At 32.4% G+C, this 26952-nt stretch overlaps 1 protein-coding gene across 1 annotated transcript in view; it reads left to right on the plus strand.

The window, feature by feature from the left end:
- The window catches only part of LOC140439954 (B-cell receptor CD22-like), a 509793-nt gene that overhangs the window by 455215 nt on the left and 27626 nt on the right, over nucleotides 1–26952 (plus strand). Inside the window, exon 5 of the mRNA XM_072530150.1 lies at nucleotides 2564–2807. Within this exon, the coding sequence (XP_072386251.1) occupies nucleotides 2564–2807 (244 nt within the window). The remainder of the gene's footprint in view (nucleotides 1–2563; nucleotides 2808–26952) is intronic.

Here is a 26952-nt window from a genome sequence, read left to right on the forward strand (position 1 = left end):
AATATTAAAAAAAAGCGGGTATGGCAGTCCAGTGGGACTGCCGGTGGAAGTTACACTTCTATACACGCATTCGTCGTTACAAATTTATTTGGGAGTCAATCTGCACAATCATTACATATGTAATTTTATAGGTAAGACATAGCAGAAAGAGAAACAGAATTAATAACAACTTACTAACAATGAAGGATTGAATCAATATTTTGATGAAAATGTATATTTTTATTTTCATATATGTATGAAAGGAGTTGAATGCAAAATTTTTTTACACATACTCTGCAGTAAAATTCATTGTTTATTTTGTTAATAATATAATAATACAATACAAATTAAACTGCAATATTCAAAGTATTTAAAAATGAGAATAATATACATAAAAAAATACACTACAATACAGTGCAACATAATTACATATATAATAATACAATACAAATTAAAATGCAATATCCATAAGTATTTAAAAATGACAATAATGTAATAACATTAATAAAAAAGTCCTCCCCGACTGGGAATCGAACCCCGGTCTCCCGCGTGACGTGCGGGGATACTGACTACTACACTACTGAGGACATAACACAAATGTATTTCAAAATTGACAGTTCTGGATCATACAATGATTTATTGAGATTATTATTTTGAAATACAAAAGAATAATATAATTATGAACATTTAATAAATAATACAAAACATATCACATAAATAATAATATTAATAAATATTTTATTATATGTATAATATTATATGTATATATATCTTTATATAATATGTATAATATTAAATTATATATACAAAAGGAACATTTTTATATTCGAGAGAGGAAGAGAGAGAAAATATATCTTCTGTCTCCCTCTTACTCATTATCTTACATATGTAATGGTTTCACAGATTCACTCCCATACAAATTTCCAACGTGGAGCGCGCGTATAGAAGTATAACTTCAAAAATGTTCAGGGGGGTTGGAGGTGGTTTTTTAACAGTGAGAATATTACAGATGTTGTTATTTCGACGAGCTACCCCAGATTAAAAAAAAATCATCGAAATCGGTTCATTTTTTATCGAGATATAGCAAATTTTTCCGAACGTCGCCAGATTCATTTCTTAATTGTTATTAATAAAGCCTCTTTGATTTTTTAGAAAAATTATGCTAACTTGGTTAATATTGGTCGTAGAAAATACTTTTTTATAATCGTCGTCTCAAAGCCAAAATTTGTAGGGTACATAGGGGGCGCTGCAGCTCTAAATGTTGTTCTGAAGCTATTTACTTGTGACATTTTAAAGTAATTATTATTTAAATGGGAATAAGCCACAATTAAAGGTTAAAGTACGTTTATTAATGTTTCAATTTCCACTTCGGAAATCGTTCTCAAAATACAAACATTAGTAAATTAACCATTTTTTTTTGAATGTTTTTTAAATATATTTGTATTTTGAGAACGATTTCCGAAGTGGAAATTGAAACGTCAATAAACATACTTTAACCTTTAATTGTGGCTTATTCCCATTTAAATAGTAATTGCTCTAAATGTTTATAAATGCAATTTTACAACTTCATAAGTACATATTTTCCAGTGAAATATGAAAATTTACGGCTTTAGGAAGAGAATAAAACAAGAATTAGCCCCCTACCATTTTTTTGGCAATCCTATGAACATTCAAAGTTAAAGGTTGTGCGATGAACTAATTAACGTATCTCAGCAAAAAATTAAGCGATCTAGGCCTACTACGGCTGATTCGATTCGTAATTTTATAGGCTTGAATGTAATATATTTGAAATAAAAAAAAAGAAATTTTGCAAAAAATATCACATGTTTTAATTTTTACCTTAATTCGTGATTTTTGCAATAACAAACAAATTAAATTGAACGTATACCGCCTCAAATTGAAGGTCTTTTAGAGTACTTTCCTAATCTATACAGAAATTACCCATTACAACACTAACTTTAGGCAAAAAATGAAAAAAACTCAAAAAATACGTATTTTGCACCTATAAACGCTCATAAATAAACCATAACCAAGAATTTTTTGTTGAATGAACTAGGGGATTGCTCCTGAGGTTGCCCTTTATAGCCTAGTCCACATTACATAAATTCCTGGATTACAGTGTAAAATCATCCTTTTTTCCCCCACAGCCTGGGCTATATCGATTCTCGATAAATCTAGTTTAAAAAAATATTCAGTATATTACTAAATATTTAATATTATTGTAAAAAACTGATTAACATACAAATTTAATTTGATTTTTAAAATACCAATTTAAATTCTTTTGAAAATTTTTTATATGATAAAAAAATTATGATAATTACGTCAGGCTAACGCTTGCTTCAATATTTTACCTTATTTATTTAAAAATAAAAGTATTTCAAGAATTATTGTATATTTTTGGACTACAACAAAATCCTTATCAAAGATCAAATTTCTATTAGGAAAGTACGTTATACATCAAAAGCCGTATTCTTCACATAAAATCACAAGCCATTTTCCATCTGATTTGCGCTTCAAAGCGGTTGGTCTCCGCTTTTATTCACAAATGCTCCATAACCAACTAAATCCACCATGTTGTTCACAGATGCATTCATCCAGCGACGTCCAGATCGACAACACAATCATCCACTTCGATGCACTGCCAGGGTTAGAAACAATTTTGTCAACGATCTCTATTAGAGCCACTCCGAACCTCTTCAAGAACGGCAAACTAAAGCTGCGATGTTTGGCAACAATGTTTACTTTGTACACTTCATCGAAGGAGGCTGATATACAGGAGGCATCTCCACAACTTGCTCTTATCATGGTTCCGTCTACTTCAGCTAATGGTTTGTATACTCATTTAGATAATATGTGCTAATAAACCGACTTCCCTATTGAGAACAGATAACAAGTTTTGTATAATTAAGCTGGGTAATTAATCTTTTTTATCCAGAAAACAGCCACTATAATTATTGCCGTTGTTTAAAATACTATTTTTATATTTATTTCGCCATTACTACTTATACATTAGTTTAAGTTTAGTTAGTAATAAGAAATAATTAATTTGAAATGCAAAACAAACTTTGGTTGTTATTAAAATGCCTTATTATTTTGTTTTTATTTGTGGCTTATAAGGTATTATGATTGTTCATTACTTTTATAAATCAGCATCATTAATCAGTCCTAATTTGCCCATTGTTGAACATGGACCTCCTCTAGATATTTTTATCTAATTATCTTCTGCACCTTTGCTTTCAAGTTGGTCGTAAATCTTTAGAGGTCGTCGGTCCGTCATTTTGGAGGTATGCATCAGCTTCGCTTGTCTATCAGTGATCTTCATTCTACTCAAGCAATTTAGTTGTTTACCTACAGTTTTGTTTTAAGTACAGGTCTACCAATTGTCGCAACAGATGAAACACTCTTAAAAAATAACGTAAACGATTTTATACAAAAGCACCTAAAAGAGGATGTCGAAATAAAATCTGCAATGAAGCTAAAAACAATATATATCTGGTACAAATGAAGGATTATAACGAAAAAATTAAGTTAATGAAAGAAAAAAGCAAACTCAAATTTCTTACTGGAGAAAAGATCTTCATCAACGATGACCTGACCAAAAAGGAAAGACACATGAGGCAGAAAATTGTAAATTAAGGCAAGGAATTAATAGCTGAAGGTAAAAACGTGAAGATAGGGTACAAAAAACTAACTATAAATGGCATAAAATGGGAGTGGGCCGAAAATGAGAAAATTCTAGAAATATGGACCCAAAAAACGTCATATAGTAGTGAAAAAAGTAAAAGACAGCTCATTATGCCGACAGACCCTAGCGATGAACAGGAAAGTGAGTTTGAACATAGATAGCAAAACAAAAAATAGGAATAAATATTGCGATATGGAATGTACGAGGAGTATACGAGTAGGGAGCAATAATTAACCTAATAAAAGAACTTAAAAAATATAAAATACACATCATAGCAATACAGGAAACACATTTGACTGGAAACAACATTGAAAAGATTAGATTATAAAAGTTTTATGGAGGCGATAATATGATATATGATAAGTGATTACATTCGCAATTGAAAACAGGATGAAAAGTTCGGTATCAAATGAAACTAATCAAATAGATCACATCTTAATACAAGAGAAATTCTCCAATGTAATAACAAATTAGAAAATGTGCAGAGGGGCTGACGTAGACTCAGATCATGTTTTGGTTAGAATTAATACGAGATAAGCAATAATTAAAAAGCATAATTGAAAAAAGAAAGTCCAACGTAAATTTAGTTTTGAAAAACTGCGAAAATTTGAGGTAGTGCAGGATTATCAAAACAAAATACCTACGCCAAACAAGATAGTACTACTGTGAGTAACATACAACAAAACTTCTTGAAAATGACAAACACTATAAAGAAAGCTACGTCGAAGAATATACCAAGAACAAAAATATTTAGAAAAAACCACTGGTTCGATGACGAATGTAGAACAGAGTTAAAAAAAGATCAGATTTGAGATTAAAAAGTTTACGATCGCAAAAACAAGACGACCTAGAAAGAACAACGAAAAAAAGTAAAGAAAATCCTAAGGGAGATGAAACGAAAGTATGTGGATAATAAAGTAAAGCGCATTGAAGAAAATTACAAGAAAAGTGAAAAAAAAAATTTTACAAGAGGTAAAATACATTAAAACTGGGTATCAGGGAAGAACACTGAATGAATAGAATTTCTATACACAAAAAGGGAGATAGTACTCAATGCGCAAACTATAGAGGAATATCCTTATTAGAGGTAATATATAAAGTGCTCGCTATACTAATTAAAAAACGATTAGAAATATATGTACAGATATAAGATCAACAGTTGATTAAATTTTTATGCCTCAACAAATACTGATTAAATGCTATGAATACAATAGACAGAAATAAACTAACAGCAACTCTAAAAGAATTCCAAGTGTCAGAAAAAATAGTAAGATTGGTAAAAATGACAATTAGACAAACCATTTGTGCTCTGAAATGCAACGGTACAGTCTCAGAAAAATTCAAAGTGAAAAAAGGTGTTCGCCAGGGAGACCCGTTGTCTACGTTTGCTATTTAATATAGTTCTAGAAATTCTAGAAAATTGTAAGGGTTAGTGGGATAAATAGGTCCGGAACTATTTTATTCAAGGAGCAACAATGCTTAGCATACGCTGATGATGTGGTTCTCATTGCTATAATGAGATGCATAAGTGAAATTATGCATGATGCATAATTGAAAGAAAAATAGCAAATATAGCAAAAAGACTGATTCGGGAAAGCTCTAAAATGGGACTGAAAGTTAATATCACTAATTCGAAGTACATAGAAATCTCGAGCAAAAAAGGAATAAACACCAGGGGATCCTTTAAATTAGATGTGGAGAATGGATCAGTTGTAAAATTCGAGAAGGTGGATGAATATATGTACTTAGGTACTCTTATTTATCAAAGATGTAGGGAAGAAAATGAAATCAACCTAAGACTGACCAAGAGCAACAGGTGTGCTGGAGCCATGAGTAAAATAATTAAGGCCAAAGACATATCTCGTAATACAAAAATAAGAGTACACAAAACTATAATTATACCCACAATGCTATACGCTGCCGAGACATGGACTATAAACAAAACCATACAGAACAAATTGGAAGCATGGGGAAGAAAGATACTTTGCAGAATGTTTGGTGGAAAAGTAGTAGAGAGAGAATGGAGAAGACGAACTAATGCAGAAGTGTACCATTTGTATGCTAACCCTACAAAAACAAAAGTGGTAACAAACGTAGACTAGAATGGCTCGGACATCTAGAAAGAATGCAAGGTAATAGACTAGTCAAGAATATTGCTTGTATAGTACCTGAGGGAAAAAAAGAGAGAAAGACCATTAAGGAAATGAAGAGATGTAGTGATGAAAGATGTCAGAGAGACGAGACGAGAATCAGAGATTGGAAGCTGATAGTTTCCAATACGATAAAAAATAGAAAACGATGGAAATTATCCATCCAGCAATAGGCCTAAAAGGCCTGTTAATGCTGTACATGCGTACATAGTCTACAAACACTTTCCTCACCAACGAAAAGTTGCCGAAATTCTCATGATACTGAAAACTGGATATGCCAATGAGTTAACGCCATAGAGGCCTATAAGTCTTTTACCAATGATCCCTAAAGTATTTAAAAAACTTTTCATAAAACGGTTGGGGTTAATGCTCTTAGAGTGAAACTTAATCCCACAACATTAATTTGGTTTGCGCAGCAGACATGGAACTATAGAACAAATTCATTGCTTGGTGAAATAGATAAATAATGATCTGGAGAAGAAGAGGTACGGTAGCCGTTGTGGACATTAATCAAGCTTTCGACAAACTCGACTTCTAATTAAACTTAAGAAAAATCTTCCCCACCACTATTATATAATTTTTAAACCGTACAATACGACCGTTATTTTGTAGTTAAAGAGTACGAAAACCGATTCGGGCTATTTTAAGTTAAGTTTGGTGTATCTCAAGTCAACGTCATTGGCCCTGTTTTATATTTGTTATTTACTAATGACTTAAAAACTACCAGATTAACCACAGCTACTACATACACTGATGACACGGTGGTTTTTGCTTCACATATAAGCCCACAAGGAGCATCACAAAACTTGCAAATAAATCTGAACAAAATATAAAAATGGCCTAAAACATGGAAAATTAATGCAAATGAAGCAAACAACACAAGCAGACTTCACATAATATCTAGATATACATTTCGATGGAAGAATGGCTTAGCGGAAATTCATCTTTTCTTAAAGGAAACAACTTGGACTCAACATACATAAACTCTACTGGATGATTTAAGAAAATCCCAACTAACAACTGAAAATAAAATAGTTATCTACACATATATAATAAAACCCATATAGACTTATGGGATGGAATAGATTTATTGGCACGGCCAATAATTCTAACTTTGAAATATTTCAAAGATTTCAAAATAAAGTTCTATGACTGACAGTAAATGCTCCCTGGTACGTGTTCAATCAAATGATAGAAAAATACCTAAAAGTTTCTAGTATTAAGGAAAATACCTCCAACTTCGGCAGAAAATACAAAAATAGTACTCATCCCAAGGCGGTCACGAGTTAGTTCAGTAGCTTAGTGCTCAGTCTAAAACAGTATATACAAAGATACTTAAGAACTTCTTTTTCTTTTTATGTAGACATAACTGTCTGTTTTTTAATACGTCTTCAGTAAGTTGGCATTCCATCGTTTTCGTGGTCTTCCTACTGATCGTCTTCCTATTGGAAAACTGTCTATTGCCGTCTTTACTACTCTAGTGTGTCTTCATCTCTGCTGTTTTTAACATCTTTTTTGTCCTCTATATGCCAGGTCAGGACTCACTTGATCTTTCAGTTCTGTTTCGAGCTTTTCGCAACTAGATAATGTGATGCCTAGATAATTCCATCACTTTATTATTAACTGACCTCCAGCTACAACTTACATCTTAGTAAATTTTCTGGTCTAACTATACATTTCTTTCCCTTTGGTTAAATTACCATTTAACACATGAAATGTTTTGCCAATTATATTAAATTGGTGCAGCATACGTTGTAAATGATCTTTACGTTGGGAAAGTAATATTGCGTCGTCCTTATAGCAGATTATTTTAAGTTGTTTTTCTCTCATTTTGAATCATTTTTTAGTTCTTACTTTTTATTATTTCATTCATAATCAGGTTAAACAATAGAGGATTCAGGAATTCTGTTAGTGTTATCCGATTACCATCTTCAATAGGGTGATTTAGTTCGTCTTCTACGTTTACTTTTATTGTTGTTATTATTTTCCATCGTTTTGATTATTTCTAAAGGTATCTTTCTTGCGTACAATATGTGAATAACGTCCGTTAATTTGGGCCGACCTGATGCTTTCTTAAGGTCCACGATACATAAATAGTGAAAGGGAGGAGAAACCGTTTAGAAAACTGAAGCCTGTTTCTTTATTAAATAATCATCAGAATAGAAAAAAATTGTATAACATAACTTAACATTGGTATTTGTTTTGGTATAAGCAAAAACTAGAAATTATAATTCTTAAACCTAAAAAAAAATATATTGCACTGGCACGTCATCGGTCCATCTCTCCTCAACTGTGGAGAGAAGATGGGCCACTAAGAGTAGGAGAGATGGACCAAGCTAAACCTTTTTCTTTTTAATAGAAAGATGCTTTCTGCACTTGTTACAGAGATTAGCGAAGCCAGTACAAGTTTCATGATTAGCGAAGCCAGTACAGCTTACAAAAAATACATTGTAACCAGTCATCTTTTTTACATCTCGTTGCACCCAACTCACTCATTTTCAATATCACTCATGTTTTCATCACCACTAGTGTCGTTTAGAGTAACATCCCAGATCGTGACGATTCGCTTGGCTTTCTCTTACGTTTTAGTTTTTTTATAGGTTTTGACCATTTTTTAATCAAGGCATCCTTCTTCATTTTAATAAAGTATTGAGCAGTAATCTCTCCAGCTATTTTTTTACGAACCCTCTTTACTGCTGCTGTCAATACAATCACGGTCGTTACCTCATTAAGAGCCTTTCCGGGAGTTATGTCTTCATCAGTAATTGATGACTTGTTTGGGCTACCCTGTAAGAATATTTTATCACTGATTCCAGAGGGACCTGGTTGACGAGACTATGACCTAACTGGAAAATTCATTGTTTCTATTTCTGATGGGGTGTGTGTCAAAAATGCATATTTTGAGATTATTAATGGATTAAACAAATAAATTTCCGTGGATTTAAATGCAGAAGCCGCAATTTGGACATTTGCTGAGCTGTTTCCCCATGCTCGACCTAAGAGTTTACCAAACTGAAGGCGTTTTATAAATATGTTTGTTATTATGTACCATAAAACGGCATTCAGCATAAAAGTTGCTTTTAAGTGACTTGAAAAAAGCACGATCCAGAGGCTGTAGGTAATGTGTTGTGTGGGATGGAAAATAAAATAAAATTATTTTGTTTTGGTCTGCAAATTCTAGTAGATCCAGGTTGGTCGTATGGGATGTGTGGCCATCTAATATTAATAAGATTTTACCTCGAGGCTTTCTCAGCAAAAAGTGTGTTTTCAACCATTCTAAGAAAATGTCACTGTTAACGTATGCTGATTTTTCCGACATCTCAATCTTGGAACACGGTGGCATACCATAATGCCACTCGTCGTTTTTATTTTACCCCTTAAAAATGCAATATGGGGGCAAGAAAATCCCTTCTGCGCTACAGCAAGCTATTATACTGATTGTTTCACATTTGTCTCCAGGGCTTATGCTAGGAACACATTTTGAATCTTTTTTTGCTACAACTTGACCAGCTCTAGTATTCAGTTGTAATCCTGTTTCACTTCTGCACTACAGCAAGCTATTATACTGATTGTTTCACATTTGTCTCCAGAACTTATGCTAGGAACACATTTTGAATCTTTTTTTGCTACAACTTGACCAGCTCTAGTATTCAGTTGTAATCCTGTTTCGTCAGAATTAAATATGTACCCGGGTTTATCATAAAAATATATTTGGTCATAATTCTCTCGAGATCAGAAAAGTAGTTATCGACTGTTTCTTTGGACATTTCTAAAACTCATACAATTGAGGTGTTTTCAGCTTTTCTAATTGAAATTTCAAGTCTTCGTTTCAAAAGGAGTTTTAACAATTTTTTACCAGCTTTACCTAAAAGTAGACTTGAATAAGTAACTCTTGTATCAGATTTATGAATTTAAAAATTTATCTTCTTCTACATTAAATTTATTTGGGATTCCTAATCGCTGAGCTAAATTAAAGGCCATGATTCTTACTTCAGTTCTGGTTGATGCAAAGACTGCTTTTTGTATTTTTTTATATGGCTAACTATTTTACCTTCAACAGTAGTTCCTAAAGAACAATATGGAGCCAATCGGTTCATCTAATCCATATTGTTTGTTTTTGTTCGACGTTTAAAGTCGTTGTGCGTATTTAAAATGCTTTTTCGGCTTCATTAATACCCATATCAACATTCTTTACAGCATCTACGGCATCACTTAGCTTCCTAGCAAATAGGAGGACAGATGGACCAGTCCCTATTGTCTAAAATAAGCAGACTACAGCAGTAGTTCTTACTCTATAATACACATTTTAAATATAGTTCAATAACAAACTAACAAATAATCGGCCAAACTCACCTGTTTTTACAAAAAAATTAATGTAAAAAACTCAAATAAAAATTATTACACGTGGCAGTTTAATTATCGTAAATAACACTCCTACAAGTACCCACCGATGCATTACAACTGGCGTCTCTTAACCTTCAGCCGGGTGCGCAGTAATTTGCTGCGTAAACTCAATATTTCCAGGTAAAGTGTTAACGGGATACGCTATGTACGTGATATTTTTAAAATTCCCTTATCGGTTAATCCTTAGTCGGTACCCATCATCGTCTTGTGAAATCCAAATCCAATTAGTTAGTTATCGTACTTTATTGTGAATAGTACATCGAGGTAGACAATTGCTGCAAGGCGCCTGGAAGTGAAATTCGCGCAATTTTTTTTTGAAATAACTAATATATATCTTTTTCGAGAAATTGAAATTTTATTGGTAAGTAAAATTTTTAATAATATAATTATTTATAAGAAAAAATAATATATATGAAACATATTAGATTATTGTAGAATTCTATATTATAACATGTTTTATAATTTTAGATTACGCCATGTCTCGTAAAAATCCAAAGGAAGTGTTAACCCAAGCACAATTAGAGGAAATTCTAAATAATATGATAGATATTGAAGATGAAACAGATGAAATATTGGAAAGTGATAGTGATTTGGATGAACAACAAATTGAGGAGAACCACGACGATACATGTTCAGAGCAAGATATGTCAGATGAGGAGGAAGTGTTTTACGAAAACGTTGAAGATACATTCATTGGCAAGGATAAAACAAGTAAGTGGTATAAAACTTCTTTTGCCACATCTAAGACAAAGCAACAAAATATAATGAGAGTACCACCGGGATTAAAAGGAACTGCACGTCAAATAAAAACAGAAATTGATGCGTTTTTTACTATTATCAATATTAATATGGTTGATGAAATTCTAATTTTTACCAATTTATATATAAATGAACATAGAGATAAAACGCAATATTTGAGAGATAGAGATTGCAGGAATGTGGACAGGAGTGAGTTATTGGCCTTTTTTGGACTCCTCTATTTGATTGGCATAAAGCACGGCAATCACACAAATGTGATGGAACTTTGGGAAAAAGATGGCACAGGTATTGATATTGTTCGAGCAGTAATGAGCTACAAACGTTTAATATTTATTGCACGTTCATTGAGATTTGATGATAAACATACAATGAGTAATAGATGTAAAATAGACAAGCTGTCGGCCATTAGATCGTTTTTTGACAGATTTATAAAAAATTGTTAAAACTCATACAATTTGTCAGAGTATACAACAATTGATAAAATGCTCCATCCCTTTAGAGGTAGGTGTAACTGGATACAATATATACCCAACAAACCTGCTAAGTACGGGATAAAAATGTACGCGTTATGTGATGCTCAAACATTTTATACCGCCAATTTAGAGATATATTGCGGTAAATAGTCAAGTGGCCCATACGACGTATCAAATTCGGCCTTTGACGTTGTAAAACGTCTAATATAGTGCGTAGAAATGACAGGAAGAAACATAACAACAGATAATTTTTATACTAGTATTCCATTAGCTAGATATTTGCTGCAGAAGAAAGTTACTCTGCTTGGGACGCTGCAGAAAAACAAAAGAAAAATTCCTCAAGAATTTCTTCCACATAAATCAAGGGCAGTTCAATCTAGCATATTTGGATTTCAAAAAGATTATATGATTACCTCTTACGTAACGCGTAAAAGTAAGTCAGTCATATTATTATCGTCTATGCACAACGAAAGTACAGTTGACATGGATACTAAGAAACCACAGTTGATTTTAGATTACAATAAAACAAAAGGAGGAGTTGATACTGTAGATAGATTAGGTTCATCATACAGTGTTTTACGAATTACTAAAAGATGGCCGTGTGTTATATTCTATATATTAATGAATATTGGAGGCATAAATGCTTTTGTTCTACATTCCGCTGCAAATTCTGGAAAATCACTCAAAAGGAGACATTTTCTCAAAAACCTTGCAATGAACTTGATGAAAGAACACCTTCATACACGATCACAAATTAAAACACTTCCACGTGATATAACCGAGTTCCTGTCCAGAATGTTTCCGAAGCAACCAGTACCCCATCAAGAAGACGAAAATCCTGCTAAACGTGGTAGATGCTGCAATTGTTACAGTAAAAAAATCAAGTCGTATACCTCTATGAAATGTACACAATGTAGTGCATTCACTTGTAAAAGACATTCTTAATCTAATATTGTATGTATTAACTGTAATGATCAAATAAATTAAAAGTTTTTTTCTGTACAATTTATTAAAATTAGTTAAATTAATAAAGAGTTCTGAATTGTCAAATAACTGTCAAAGTTAAACTTGATAATTAAAAGTTCTCCTATTAGTTTTTAATAATTTTGTGTATATTAAACAGTATTTAATAGTTATATTACAATTAATTAGTATTCAAGATTCCCATTGAGGTAGCCAACGAGTAAACATTACCTTGTGATGTGATAATTCGAATTATTTTGTGTGTTATGGAAACAGCAATTATTATTGGACTATAATATTATTATATTCAACTGAAGGAAAACTGCAGATACAGGTAACTGTTATATTCCTATTATTTTATCCACAGTGTCCTAATAGGACGACTGTTGCAATACTAAAAATTAAGTGAAGTGTTTTTGGTATCCAGGAACACTCACAAAAATGAACTCAAATCAAAACCTCACAACTCCACAAGTCCTCCCCACAAAATCATATGTCGCTGCTACTTTATCCAAACCTCCACCTCCTACTTTCCCACGTAAGGAGCAAGCCATTTTAATGCACGCTATTCCAAATACTGTTTTATTTGACTATGTTAAAGCTATAGGGGACATTATTATCCCAAAAAACATTACCTTTGCATCACGTATTCCGAATAACCGCATCTGTATTTATCTTTCCTCGCCTACAGTTGTCGATAACCTTCTAAAAACACATCAAAATATCTCTATCAACTCTACAGTAGTTCCCATCAGAAGACTTATCACCCCAGCTAAACGCCTTCTTATATCTAACGTATCTCCTTCAATTCCACATTTCATAATTGAGAAAGCCCTTAAAGATATTGGATTACAGCTGGTCTCTCCTGTGTCATTTGTGAAATGTGGTGCACTCGGAGAAGGTTATGCACCCATAATGAGCTTCCGAAGAGTAACGTATATTATCCCCGATAAAGAGAACTTTTCAGTAGATAGAAACTTCGTTATTACATACGAAAACACACCTTATAGAATATTTATTTCTACGGATAAATTGCATTGTTTTTTATGTAAAGAGGTCGGACATACCGCTGACTCTTCTTCTTCTACGGCACTACAGCCCAAAATGAGCCTTGGCCTCCTTTATTTTTTGCCTCCACCCTTGTCTGTCTGTGGCTGCTCTTCTCCATACACGGACTCCTAAAAGTGCTTGTGCGTCGCTGCTTACTGTGTCTTCCCAGCGCTTTCTTGGCTTTCCAACTGGTCTCTTTCCCTGCATTCTGGCGTTCAGTGCTCGTTTTGGTAGCCTATCCTCTCCCATTCGTATCACATGTCCGGCCCATTGCAATCTTTGTATTCTAATGAAGTAAAATACCGCTGACTCATGTACCAATAATCCAACTACTTTTTCTCAAACTGAACTACCCCATCTAGAGCCCTCTACATCTGAAATTACTGATATAATTTCTGACGTAAACACTCCTTTTCAATCAGACCTAACTACTTTAAATTGCACAGAAACCCACACTGAAATAGATACTGAAACTATACACCCATCAATTCCACCCACACAAGGACAAAAAAGAGCTATATCAACAGACAGCAATTCTGATATTCCTTCTCTATCATCTTCAGCAAGTACACCCGAACCAGCGTCTAATCAAATGCTTCCTCCGTTATCCACAAAAACAAACACTATCTCCAAACCTCACAAGAAAAAAACAAAAACTACAAAATCAGAGGAACATAATCTAACAGCTAGTTCACTACAATCCGTAGCGGCCATTTATAAAAATAATCCATCTGGTCTAACTTTGACCGAGACTCAGTTTATTGCTTTCCTAGAAAATACACATGGTAATCCTAGTCCACTTAATGAAGCTTTTGTTTTTACGTCAAATATTGAAGGACTATTACAAGACATAACAGTTCTCCATTCAGAAACTAAGGAAAGATCCCTTAAAAATCGACTTACGAGACTTCAAAAGAAAATCAAAAGACAGCTAAACCCAGATGACTCTGATAATATCAGCGTCTCATCTGAACTCCTAACCGATGATGAAACCAAAACCCTTCTCTCCCAACAGCCAGAACAACTATCTCAGTTGCCCCTTACCCCTTCAACTCAAGATTCACCTTCAATTTAATCCAATGGAACTGCGATGAGTTCTTTCCCCGTATTGAAAGAATCCAACAACTAGTGACAGAAAAACAACCCGATATCATATGTCTACAAGAAACGTACTCAAAAATATCTAAGCTTCCCACACTAAAAAAGTTCGAAGGATATCATTATATCAGAACTAATTGTGACAGAGCCAGTGGTGGGACATCTATTTTTATTTCAAGTGAAATATATTCATCCCATCTTCTCATCACCACCTAATTCGAGGCTATCGCCGTAACTACTTGGTGTCCTAATAAACTTACGATATGCAGTGTTTACATTCCTCCTAACTACCCCCTTAAAGAAATTGAAATTCTAAATCTTATATATCAGCTCCCCGTTCCATATATTCTAGTAGGTGACTTCAATGCTCATAACTTTATGTGGGGGTCAAACCACACTAATGGCAAAGGTAAAACTATAGAAAACGTTATCAATTGCACAGGCTCCTGTCTACTAAATACGGGCTCTAATACGCATCTGAACTTTTCCTCTGGCACATTTTCGGTGATAGATCTTAGTTTTAGCGACCCAAAAACATATACTTCACTAACTTGGAAAACTTCCGATGATCTATATGACAGCAACCACTTTCCAATATTTGTATCATCTGATATCTCCAACCATGAACAAACTATAACCAGAAACTTCTGGCGGCTAAAAAATGCCGACTGGATAGACTATACTTCACAAACAGATAACACCTTACCTTCTTTATCCCTATCCGACAATATTAACAATAATCTATTATTAATCACAGATTCCATACTTAAAGCTGCAAATTTGCACATAGGCAAAAATAGTATTTCCCATAAAAGAAAGGCAGTACCTTGGTGGAATACATCTTGCCAAACTGCAACAGAACAACAAAAATTAGCTCTTAAAAATTACCGTAAAAACAAAAATCTGGAGAATCTTATTGAACTAAAGAAAACCAGAGCCAAAGCCGGATTTATTATAAAACAAAGTAAAAAATCATCTTGGAGAGAATATGTATCCTTTATTAATTCAAGCACCAATCCGGCGGATCTCTGGAAAAAGATTAGGCAAATCCAAGGAAACAACACCAACCTCAAAATCTCTAGTATTGCTGTAAATAACACTACAATCACTGACAATCAAGAAATCGGTGAAACCCTAGCAACGCACTTCGACACTAAATTCAAAAGTAAAATAGATACCTCCTTACGAAAACCATTACCTAACGCCCCACCCTGTTCCTCACCCGAAACAATAATGGACATCACACATCTTAATTCTCCCTTTCTTTTTGAAGAACTAGTATCAGTTATTCAAACTTGTAAAAACAATGCCGCTGGTCCTGACGACATTCCTTACATATTAATCAAAAAGCTCTCAAACTGTAGCCTACTCAAAATACTTGAGATGTATAATTTAATCTGGTCATCTAACCAATTTCCCAATCAATGGCAAACCTCTATCGTAATACCTATTAAAAAGCCTAACCTAGAACGTTCCTTGGCCAACTCTTATAGACCTATATCACTAACTTGTACGATGTGCAAAATATTCGAAAAAATGATTAATAAAAGACTCCTATGGTTCATTGAAAAACATAAGATATTTGCTAGTGAACAGTCAGGATTTCGTCAGAACCGTTCAACCCAAGACAACCTTGTAATCCTCCAAACTCATATATCAGAGGCCTTAAACAAAAGACAAGAAGTCGTAGCTGCCATATTTTGATATTGAAGGTGCTTTTGACACTATAAGTAGGCAATGTATATTAAACAAACTTATCCTTCTTAATATTAATGGTAATATATTTAACTTTATACGAAATTTTCTATCTTCTAGATCGTTCAGAGTCTCTGTCAACGGTATTTTATCTTCTACTCATACTCAAACTGATGGCGTACCTCAGGGATCGGTACTAAGTCCTACACTTTTTAATCTAGCAATAAGTGATTTATGCTCTCACCTCATTTCCCCTATTAAACATATCATGTATGCTGATGATCTAGTAATTTACTGTCATGGACAAAACTCTTCGACCACCTCGAAGCTTATTCAAACTGCTGTTGACACACTTTTAAAAAAAAACTAGTGACATGGGATTATCTTTATCCTATGTAAAATCTAAAATTATAAACTTTAGTAGTCGTCCCCCTTCTCCATCTCTACTTATTTTGATCAACAATGTCCCTCTTCCTGTTGTTAAACAATGCAAAATTCTCGGATTAACGTTTGACTCACGACTAACTTGGAAGCAACATATTTTTGCAATAAAAGGAGAAACGAACGAGCATAAGACTAAACATAATAAAAACTCTATCACATCATTATTGGGGATCTGACGAAAACTCACTTCTTAAAATATACAGATCACTAATACGCTCCAAGCTAGATTATGGTTGTCACATATATATATCCGCCTCCAAAGCATATATTAACCTTCTAAACTCAATTCACAACACAGCCCTTCGTCTTTGTATTGGCGCTTTTCGATCTAGTCCTGTAGATAATCTTTATTGCGAAGCTAACGAACCTCCTTTTTGTATAAGACGAAAACAACTGCTACTCTCTTATGCAGCATCGGTATCAGCTAACCCCTCTAATCCAGTGCATCCCTTATTTGTAATATCCACGTATAATTTACACAATACCAATTTCTTACCACCAATAAAACCTATTCCACTAATTTTAGCACAGACACTTAATGATATCTCTTTTACACATACCCTTCCTCTTTATCTCCCTCCATCTCCTCCTTGGATCATGTCCACGCCCAAATTTAACACCTCGCTCACCAACTTCGATAAAAATAAACATCCGAAAGAGATCATTATAAATGCATTTAAAGACATTATAGATACAAATAAATACGACCTAATATTATACACGGATGTCTCAAAAAATGACACAGGAGTAGGCTGCTCTGTTACAACCTCTCATTTACTAATTAAGTCATCACTTATACCAGCCATCAGCAGCGTTAATACTGGCGAATTATTTAGTATATTGCAAGCTTTTAACCATATATCTCCACCTAATAAGCAGGTTGCCATATGCTCAGATTCTTTAGCATCAATCTATTCTATCAAAAATATATTTACTGATCATCCAATCGTCCAAAAGATCCTAGACTCTTACCAAATTATCTTGTCCCAAAACATAACAGTTACCATAATCTGGCTGCCATCTCATATTGGTATAGAAGGCAATGAAACTGCAGATCACTATGCTAAACTTGCTACAGCATCACCTGAAATCACCGATAAAATTCAAATTTGTAAGGACATAAAATCATATATTAAAAGAAGAACCAGACTCCTTTGGCAGCAGCATTGGAACTCTAACCGTTCGATCTTACACGAAATACAACCGTCAATAACCAGTCAGCCTACATTTGACTATTCAGCCCTCTCAAGACGAGATCTCATTGTGATAAGACGACTTCGGATAGGACATTCAAAACTCACACACGGCTACCTAATGTCCTCTAGCATCCGTCCCTCCTGTCAAATCTGCCAATCGTATTTGACAATCAAACATATTCTCACTGAATGCCATCAACATTCGGCCAGAAGATTACAATACAAATTCAAAAGTGAAGTACGAGATATCCTAAACAACCCTGACCAAATAAAAGCTGTGCTACAATTCCTTAGAGATGAACACTTATATCAAAAAATATAATTAGATTTTAATTTAGACATCGTATAACATATTATTATCATTCCGTATTATTGTAACATATTCTTAATGTAACACTTAATGTTTGTGTAATGAAAATTCATGTTATAGTACCTGTGTAAGTGGCCATAGTAGCCGAGCACGTTAAAGTTGAAATAAAAAAAAAAAAAAAAAAAAAAAAAAAAAAATAAAGCGTTCTTATTTTTTGACAAACTAAATAACGATACTGTTAATCAATAATTAAAAGTGTTGAAAACAATAAGAAACTACATGGCAGCAAATTGCTGCTGAGATAGGGATTTTGCCATCATGGAAAATAAAAAACGCAAAAATAAAAACAATTAGTTATTTGTTAATAATTGCTTTTTGAATAAAATTTTAACCTAATTTTCTCAAACTAAAAAATTGGACGTAAATAAATTTCGTATTAATAATTTCATAGCCATCTTAAATTCTTGTTTTTTGTAATGACATTAATGAAACTAATACTAGAATATTATTCCCGCAATATCTACTAATAATATATGTCATTACGGGCTGTTCAAAATTTTATTTTATTCATTAAAGTTTAATTAACAAATAGCTGTGAAAAGCTGGGATGTAAAACATTATTAAATGGGATCGATGTTACCGAAATTAAAAACATACACTAATTAATAAGGAATTATACATTGAAATTATTAATTTGACGAACTAAACTGCTAATCCTATTAATTTAATAGAATTTAATATGATTTTTTAATTTTCGTTAATTTATTTATGATTTATTATAATTAGTTAAATCAGGAGCGGCTAAATAGATCAAAGTACAAAGACAGTGTGTAGTAAATTAAAAATTCTGCACTTCATTCATTTGAGATATTAAACATACACAATGAAGAATAAACTTTTCCGTAGATATACAAAAAAGCATAATTATTATTACTACAAGCAGATATGTATATATATATATATATATATATATATATATATATATATATATATATATATATTCAAATACAGGTAGGTTAATGTTAACATATGTAACTGTCTACTTCTTGGTCTTTTTGGGTAGATATGACTCTCTCCGTTTTTTATGTGTCTCCATAAGTTGTCGTTTCATCGTTTTCGTGGTCTTTCTACTGATCGTCCTCGTATTAGCGCACGGTCGCTCGCCCTTTTTACTACTCTATTTGTTGTCTTAAGAGGATCGTTCCATTTTACTCTTCTATTTCTTACACAGTTCTTGATGTCCTCCACCTTGTATCTACCTCGTACATCTGTACTTCTAGCTTTGTCTCATAGTGCTTTATCATCAATTATTAAGTGTTTTTATCTCTGCTGTTTCTAACGTCTTTTTGTCCCCTCTATGTCAGGTCTTGTTGCTGCCGCATATGTCATTATTGGTCTGATGGCTGTTTTGTAAATTCTGCCTTTCGTTTCTTTCCCAATCTATCTATTTCTATATTTTGTTTTATTTACGTAAGCTGCGGGTCTCTTTGCTTTATTCACTTATTCTTTCACTTATGTTGTAAGTCTTTCGCGGCTAGATAGTGTACTGCGTAAATATTTAAACTCATCACTCGCTCTAGTATCTGACCTTTCAGCTCCAATTGACATCTTAGTAAACTTGATGTTATAACCATGAATTTTGTCTCTTTGAGAAAATTAATATGTTAAATTTTCTGTCGGTTATATTAAATTGGTGCAGCATGCGTTGTAAATCATTTTCACTTTGAGAGAGTAGTATGGCCTCGTCTGCATAGCAGATTATTTTAAGTTGTTTTTCTCCCATTTGGTACCCGTTTTTATTTATTACTTTTTTATTATTTCATTCCTAATCAAGTTGAATAATAGAGGACTCAGAGAATCTCCTTCTCTTATCCCATTGCCAGCTTTAATAGATCCATTTAGTTCTTTTTCTACTTTTACTTTTTATATTACTATTGTGTTGTTTTGGTAGATATTTTCGATCGTTTTGATTATCCTTAGATGTAACTCTTGCACACAATAAGTATATAACGTTCTTTAATTTAACTTGGTCAAAAGCCTTCTTAAGATCCACGTAATCTGAATATGGCGGTTTGTTGTCTTCTAATGATTTCTTTTGCACTTGTCTCATTATAAATATAGCGTCGGTGCATGATTTTCCCGACCTAAAACCTTGTTGTTCTTCTGCTAGTGTTATAATTTCATTCAGTTTATTTGTTATTACTAAGGTGGCTAATTTTAGTGTTATGTTTAATAAATTAATTCCTCTGTAAGTTCTTGGGTCCGATTTGTCTCCCTTTTTGAAGAGAAGTATTAGAATGCTTGATCTCCATTTTAAGGGAATTCTGTTTTGTTCTATTATTTTTTGGATTAGTTTTATTTGTTGTTTGGTCAAATCTGGTTCTAAATACTTTAAAAGTTCGTTATGTATTCTGTCGTTAAAAACTTGAGGGATTGGTTTAAATGCAGTAGTGCAGAATCGTTCAGAGCGGCAGTCAACAGGATCCGTATAGCCATGATGATTTTCAACCTTCATTAGAAGATGGAACTTAACGAAAAAGAAAAAGAAAAAGAAAAAGAAAAAGAAAAAGAAAAAGAAAAAGAAAAAGAAAAAGAAAAAGAAAAAGAAAAAGAAAAAGAAAAAGAAAAAGAAAAAGAAAAAGAAAAAGAAAAAGAAAAAGAAAAAGAAAAAGAAAAAGAAAAAGAAAAAGAAAAAAAAAAGAAAAAGAAAAGGAAAAAGAAAAAGAAAAAGAAAAAGAAGATATAAATTCTTCGTGTGAAGGGGCCAAATAAACAGAGCAAATTATGACAGATTAGGAAATATGTGAAGTACTAATATAAGATAAAGAAAGTCTGGTTGAGATATTAAAGCCATTAACTTCTTATCTGCATTGATACCAATCACGTAGATTCTTCAATCATGAGTTCTGCCTTCGGCCAACAGATTAACTGTTACAACAGTAAATTTATAATAAGATATAATTTAAATCAGACAGAAATTCATAGGAAATCAGAAGGATTCGGATATTGCATTCCAGTATTATTGTATTTCCCAACTTCGGTATTATGGCTATTTCGTATTTCTAATTATTATATTTTTTATTCTCTAATGCATAAAAGTCTCTTATTCTACTAAATGTTCTTGCTACTTGATTGTAAATGTCTTGCATAGGTATGTCTGATTTTTTAATTTGATTACTGCTCGTTAATGATAGCTCCGTATTTTGGACCTCTGTATAGCTTTATTTTTATCATTACCTAATATTAATCTAATCTGTATTTTCTGACCTTAAGAGGAAGGAAGTGAACTCATTTTGTCTATATGGTTACATATTCATTTAATCATAAACAAAACATTCATTAGTACTCTTCGTTTCTTTTAGTGTTTTTTTTCTAATTTACATGAAAATATCAGAAGCATATTTTTGATTTTAAAACAGTGTAGCTTAACCCGAGTTCCAATAATTCTCTTTTTCCCATACATATATGGACTGCTCCCAAAGGATCAACTGTAGGGTTCTTTTGAATAAAAAATGCAATTGATATGGGATAAGCATGCCGCTATAGAGTGCCAATTTATGTTTGAATTGTGAAACGTGTGTTATCTTTAACGTTTATGGATCCGCACGAATTCCGCGTTTGTGAAAAGATATCGAATTTATTTATTGGAATACAATACACATAATGCAGGGCTTTTACAAATTTAGAGAAAGTTAGAGATTTGGTTTTACAATTTATGTATATAAAAATTACTGAATGCTCTGAGTGTCAGTGAATTTGAAAGTTTAAAGGTTGAGAGTTTAATTGCACAGTCGTACACCAGTTTAAACTTCACATAAAAATAACTTTTTGTTAAGAATACTTTTAATTATTTTAAAAAAATTGTTAAAGAGAACTTAAAGCATCTACATTTGTTTAAAATGAAAAAAATAATAATATATAGATATAAGAGACAAAATATAACTTTTAAATTCTGATTTATAGTGTCTGTATCTAGGAAATACAATAGTTACAGACGATATTCCTAAGCTATATTAATGCATTAATGGGTCTACATGTTTGATAACCGTGCGTATTTTAAAAATAAAAACGTTTATCGATCGTTGTCATTGTCATTGAGTTTAGGAAAACTCTAGAATAATGGATGATGTAAATGGCAAAATAAATAAAATAAAAACTAGAAAATTTTAAAGCAATTTGATTTTGAAACATAAAGCATTGAAGCATGTTTTGAAGTATTGTGTTTTAAAAGTACGAATGACACAAGGAAGGATGAAGCGTTTAATAGTAAGAGTAACAATAAAATATTAGATCACAAACGTAGACCTACGAAACAGAAGCACAGTTACCAGTGCCAAAGGTCAACAATGGATGGTGGACACACAAGTTTACCTAACGAAGGCCCAGAACATATAATCAAAGCAGAAAAATACCACCTACAAGAAAGCAAGATGATCTGCAAAACATGACGAAAAATTGGATCCATACTGCACAAGACCGTGCATTGTGGATAAAAACAGTGGAGATCTATGTCCTTTAGTTGACATTAAATGTGGTGATGATGATATTCAGGATGAAGCACTTGATCAAAGGCTTTCTCCTAATCAAAAATCTATCCAAAACCAAAAATCTAACCCTGCTTGGAACTGTTTGCAAAAACAAGCCCGACACTCCCATGGAACTAAACAGTCCTAGAAACCGAATGGTTTTTTCGTCTGAAGTTGTCTTTTCAGAAAAAATTGCTATGGTACTTATGTTTCAAAGAAAAACAAACTAGTTTATGTCCGGTCTACGCAATATTATGATGTCTGTTTTTGGTACAGAAAATAAAAAACCAGAAATGAAATTACCATACAACTCCACCAAAGGGGCAGTTGATAGTGTAGATAAAATAATTCAGTAATACACGTACTCTACGCACTTCTTGCTGGCCTTATCGACTATTTATGAACCTTCTGGATATTACCGCCATAAAAAGTTTCATCATATATGTAGCCAAGAATCCAGATTTTTTTTAAGGAAACAATTTCTTCAACCACTAAGATAGCAGCTAGCTATACCTAACACGCAACAGCGACTGGCAGATACAAATAGAAGTCTTAGCATTTACAGGGCAATAGTTGCATACCAAATAAATCTTCTTCTTTTGGTGCCTATTTGTTTCAAATATTGGCGATCATTCTGGCTATAATTATTTTATTAACTGATGCATTAAATAGATTAGCTGTTGTTGTGGAAAACCATTTCCTTAGGTTTTCATTCATGATATTATTTTTCTCCCAATTCCCCGCTTTCCGAATACTTTAGGGATGGATTTACTGAAGGATTATCTTCAGTAATCTGTATTTAGTGCCATTCCTCATTATTTGTCCGAGATATTCTAACTTTGTCCTTTTAATTGTATACTTTCCTTCTTGTTCTTTCCCCATTCTTCGTAGTACAGTCTCGTTGTTTATCTTGTCTGTCCATGATATCCTCAGGATTCTTCTGTATAGCGACATTTTGAAAACTTCAAGTTTTTTCTCCATTGCTTCAGTGAGTCTCCAGGTTTCAACTCCGTACTATAATATCAAGAAGATATTACATCGTAGAACCCTTACTTTTATCTCCAGATTAAGGTTATTTTTCCAAGATAGGTAAACTGTTTTATTCGGTCCACTGGTGTATTCTTGAATAGTAGTTGCACGTCTCTAATTTTTTTTACTGATGACCATAAATTTAGTTTTTGATATGTGTATTTGTAGTCCAAATCTTTTACTTACTTCATTTACTTTGTTTATTAGTTGTTGTTAACTGTCTAAAATGTCAGCAAAAATAACGGTGTCATCTGCATAGCGGATGTTGTTTAGGCGTTCTCTAGACGAAATAAATAGTCCAGATAAAAAAAGTGTACTTTGAATATGCTAACTAAAAAAATTGTATCTGCTCAAACTATAAAAGCAGTGTCAAACATATCAAGTGTAATCCGCATTGTACTGAAGAAACATATGTAATTGTCCTTTTTTTTTTTTTTTGATTTTTTTTGTTTCACTTTTTTATTTTAGTAAAGTTCCCTTATACGTAAATAAGTTTTTTATTTATATCTTTCTTAAATATGTATTTACTTAGTCAAAATTACACGTTTCCATAAAAAAAATTTATGGAAATGAAAGGATCCCACGTAGTACCTACTTTACGTAACAAAATTGAATTTCTTTGTTAAAGGGTTAAGAAAATAGCGGTAATTGGACAAGATGTAGCGTGTCGGAATTTTAATACGTTACAGTAGGTACTAATGTAATCTTTAATTGTCTTTATCATTTTGTCGGGCTGATTTTACTTCTTTAGTAATTGTAACATATCTTCTAGTATATCACGATTGAAGGCTTTAGTTAAATCTGTAGATTAGATGTCAAATCCATAAAGCACATATGCAGGTTTACTATATTCCATTGTTTTTTTGCCAATTTTTCTGACCATCAATATCGCCTGTTGTAATTATTGATAATTGAATTCAGCAACGTAATGGCATGATAATTAGCAGGATCATTTCTTTTTTCCTCGCTTGTGTATTGGTATTGTTATACTCGTCCTCTACTGACCCGGTACAAACTGGCCGTAACTGTTTGGTAGTTTTTTGGCAAATTTGTTACTGCAGTATGGTAGGTATGCTTTTCTCTCATCGTAGATAGATATCGTATTTTGGTGTTAAACCAGCGCCTTAATACTTACTATGGTCTGTTTTTTAACCAGGAGGAGTAATTCAAATTTTCCGCGCCGTAATTCTTGTTTCTAATTGGTCCAATCGCAGGCAAGTTTACTCCACTAAATTATGACATTTTGACACTAATGACATTTGTGAAATTTTAAAATTCAAAATTTATATCGACAATTTTTTGTATTTTCTGTGGTATTCCTTACATTTTTTAGATTTTTCGTTTGTATTTATATAAAAACAGTTCTTTTCAGAACTATTTAGCGACATATTAGTGATTAGTGTTATTAAGATAACAATATGGATTCAATTAATTTTTCTCCACCAAAAAAAACGCCGAGTACATTTGGGTCATTTATCTACAAATGAGAAACAATGCATTATAAACATGTATAAACAAATCAAAAGTGATAATTCTGGAATGAAAATAACAGCCACGGTAGCAAAAATAAAACAGGCAACAGGTTAGTTTTGCAGAATAGTTATAGTTAAAATCAAGACTTACTAAAGTAATGTGCTAATTTTAGGTGTTGCGAATTCAACTATTTACCGAACAATTAAAGAATATAAGCAAACTGGAACAGTAAGATGTCCTAAAAATATTGGCGGTCGACCTTCTATTCTTGCAACATATGATGAAAAAGTTAAAACATCTATACGCCAGATAGTACACAGCTTCTTTTTCAAGAATGAAATGCCTACATTAAATAAAATTTTAAGTGAAGTAAACAACCGCCCAGATCTTCCAAATATGTGTCGTTCATTATTATATAAATTCTTGAAGCAAATCAATTTTAAGTAAGTAAATATAGGTTAGCCACAATAATAAATAAAACGTGCAACCCAAAAAATATATTATGTCTGAATTACGGAATCGATTAGAAGGTAAAGAGCTTTAAAAATTACTGAAAATATAGATTTTTTTTCTATTTTCTTTGCTTATAACTTTAAAACTATTCATTTTGGAGCAAAGCCGTACAAAAATAAAATAAAGGTAATGATTAAATTTCCTGTTATACGAATAGAGGTTAAAACTGTCTTAATTTATTTCCCTTGCTGCAAAATAGCAATACCATTAATCCAAAAGATGCCTTAATGTTGTTAAAAATAAATTAACAAAATATAACTACTTCTTTTTTCCTATGTTGTAGACCTTTTAACGCTCTAAATGCAAATTGTCTCATTTGAAAGCTGTATAATTAGTTAAACAATCTTTGTTTAATTAAATAGTCTTTATTTGATCAAGGAAATATAAACATAGATGACATATTCTTCTGGGGCGAAATCAGAACCGCTGAAACTGATAAGTACCCCGCCAGGTAAAAAAAAATTAACAAAAAAATTTAATTTGTTTAAACAAAGATTGTTTAAATAATTATAGACTATTCAAATGAGAATATTTCTATTTATAACGTTAAAAGGTATATGTGTGGTAAGTTTTTGTAAAAAAAATTCCACAACGTAGGAAGAAATACCTATGTGGTTTTATTTTGTTATAAATAAATTAATTTATTACAACAAAACTAAAGCCTTTTTGGCATTTAGAAGTGCGTTAGTAAGGTAGATGTGTGTTAGAAAAAAATTTATTTATTTATTATAATAAAATTAAAACATATTTGGAATTTGATAATGCGCTATTTAGCTGGCTCTACTCGAGTTACTTCGGATTAAAAAAAAATGAAGAAAATTGCTCGATTGGAAGCTGAGAAAATGCATTTTTTTATGTATACCGATTTTGAACTTTGAAGTTAAACTTTCTTCAACCTATTTTTTTTGAATTTTTGGTATTTTTATACCAAATAATCGCTCAATACTGATTGTTTTTTGTTGTGTACTGTGTATATAGTGTAGAATGAAATATGTATATATTACTTGAAAACTACTTTATTATAATATGTAATATGTAATACTAAAAACTATGAATCTTAACCTTAACCTTCTGCCATCCGGTTCTCTCCTTCTTTTCTTTTCTGTTACCATCTGTAATACAAACTTAAATATATGCATCAAATATAACATTTTCTTCCTTGACAATGAATTTTTTTACAAATTCATTTTTACAATAGGTTTACA

Source organism: Diabrotica undecimpunctata, chromosome 4 (genome assembly GCF_040954645.1).
Source record: "Diabrotica undecimpunctata isolate CICGRU chromosome 4, icDiaUnde3, whole genome shotgun sequence".
NCBI classification, from domain to species: domain Eukaryota; kingdom Metazoa; phylum Arthropoda; class Insecta; order Coleoptera; family Chrysomelidae; genus Diabrotica; species Diabrotica undecimpunctata.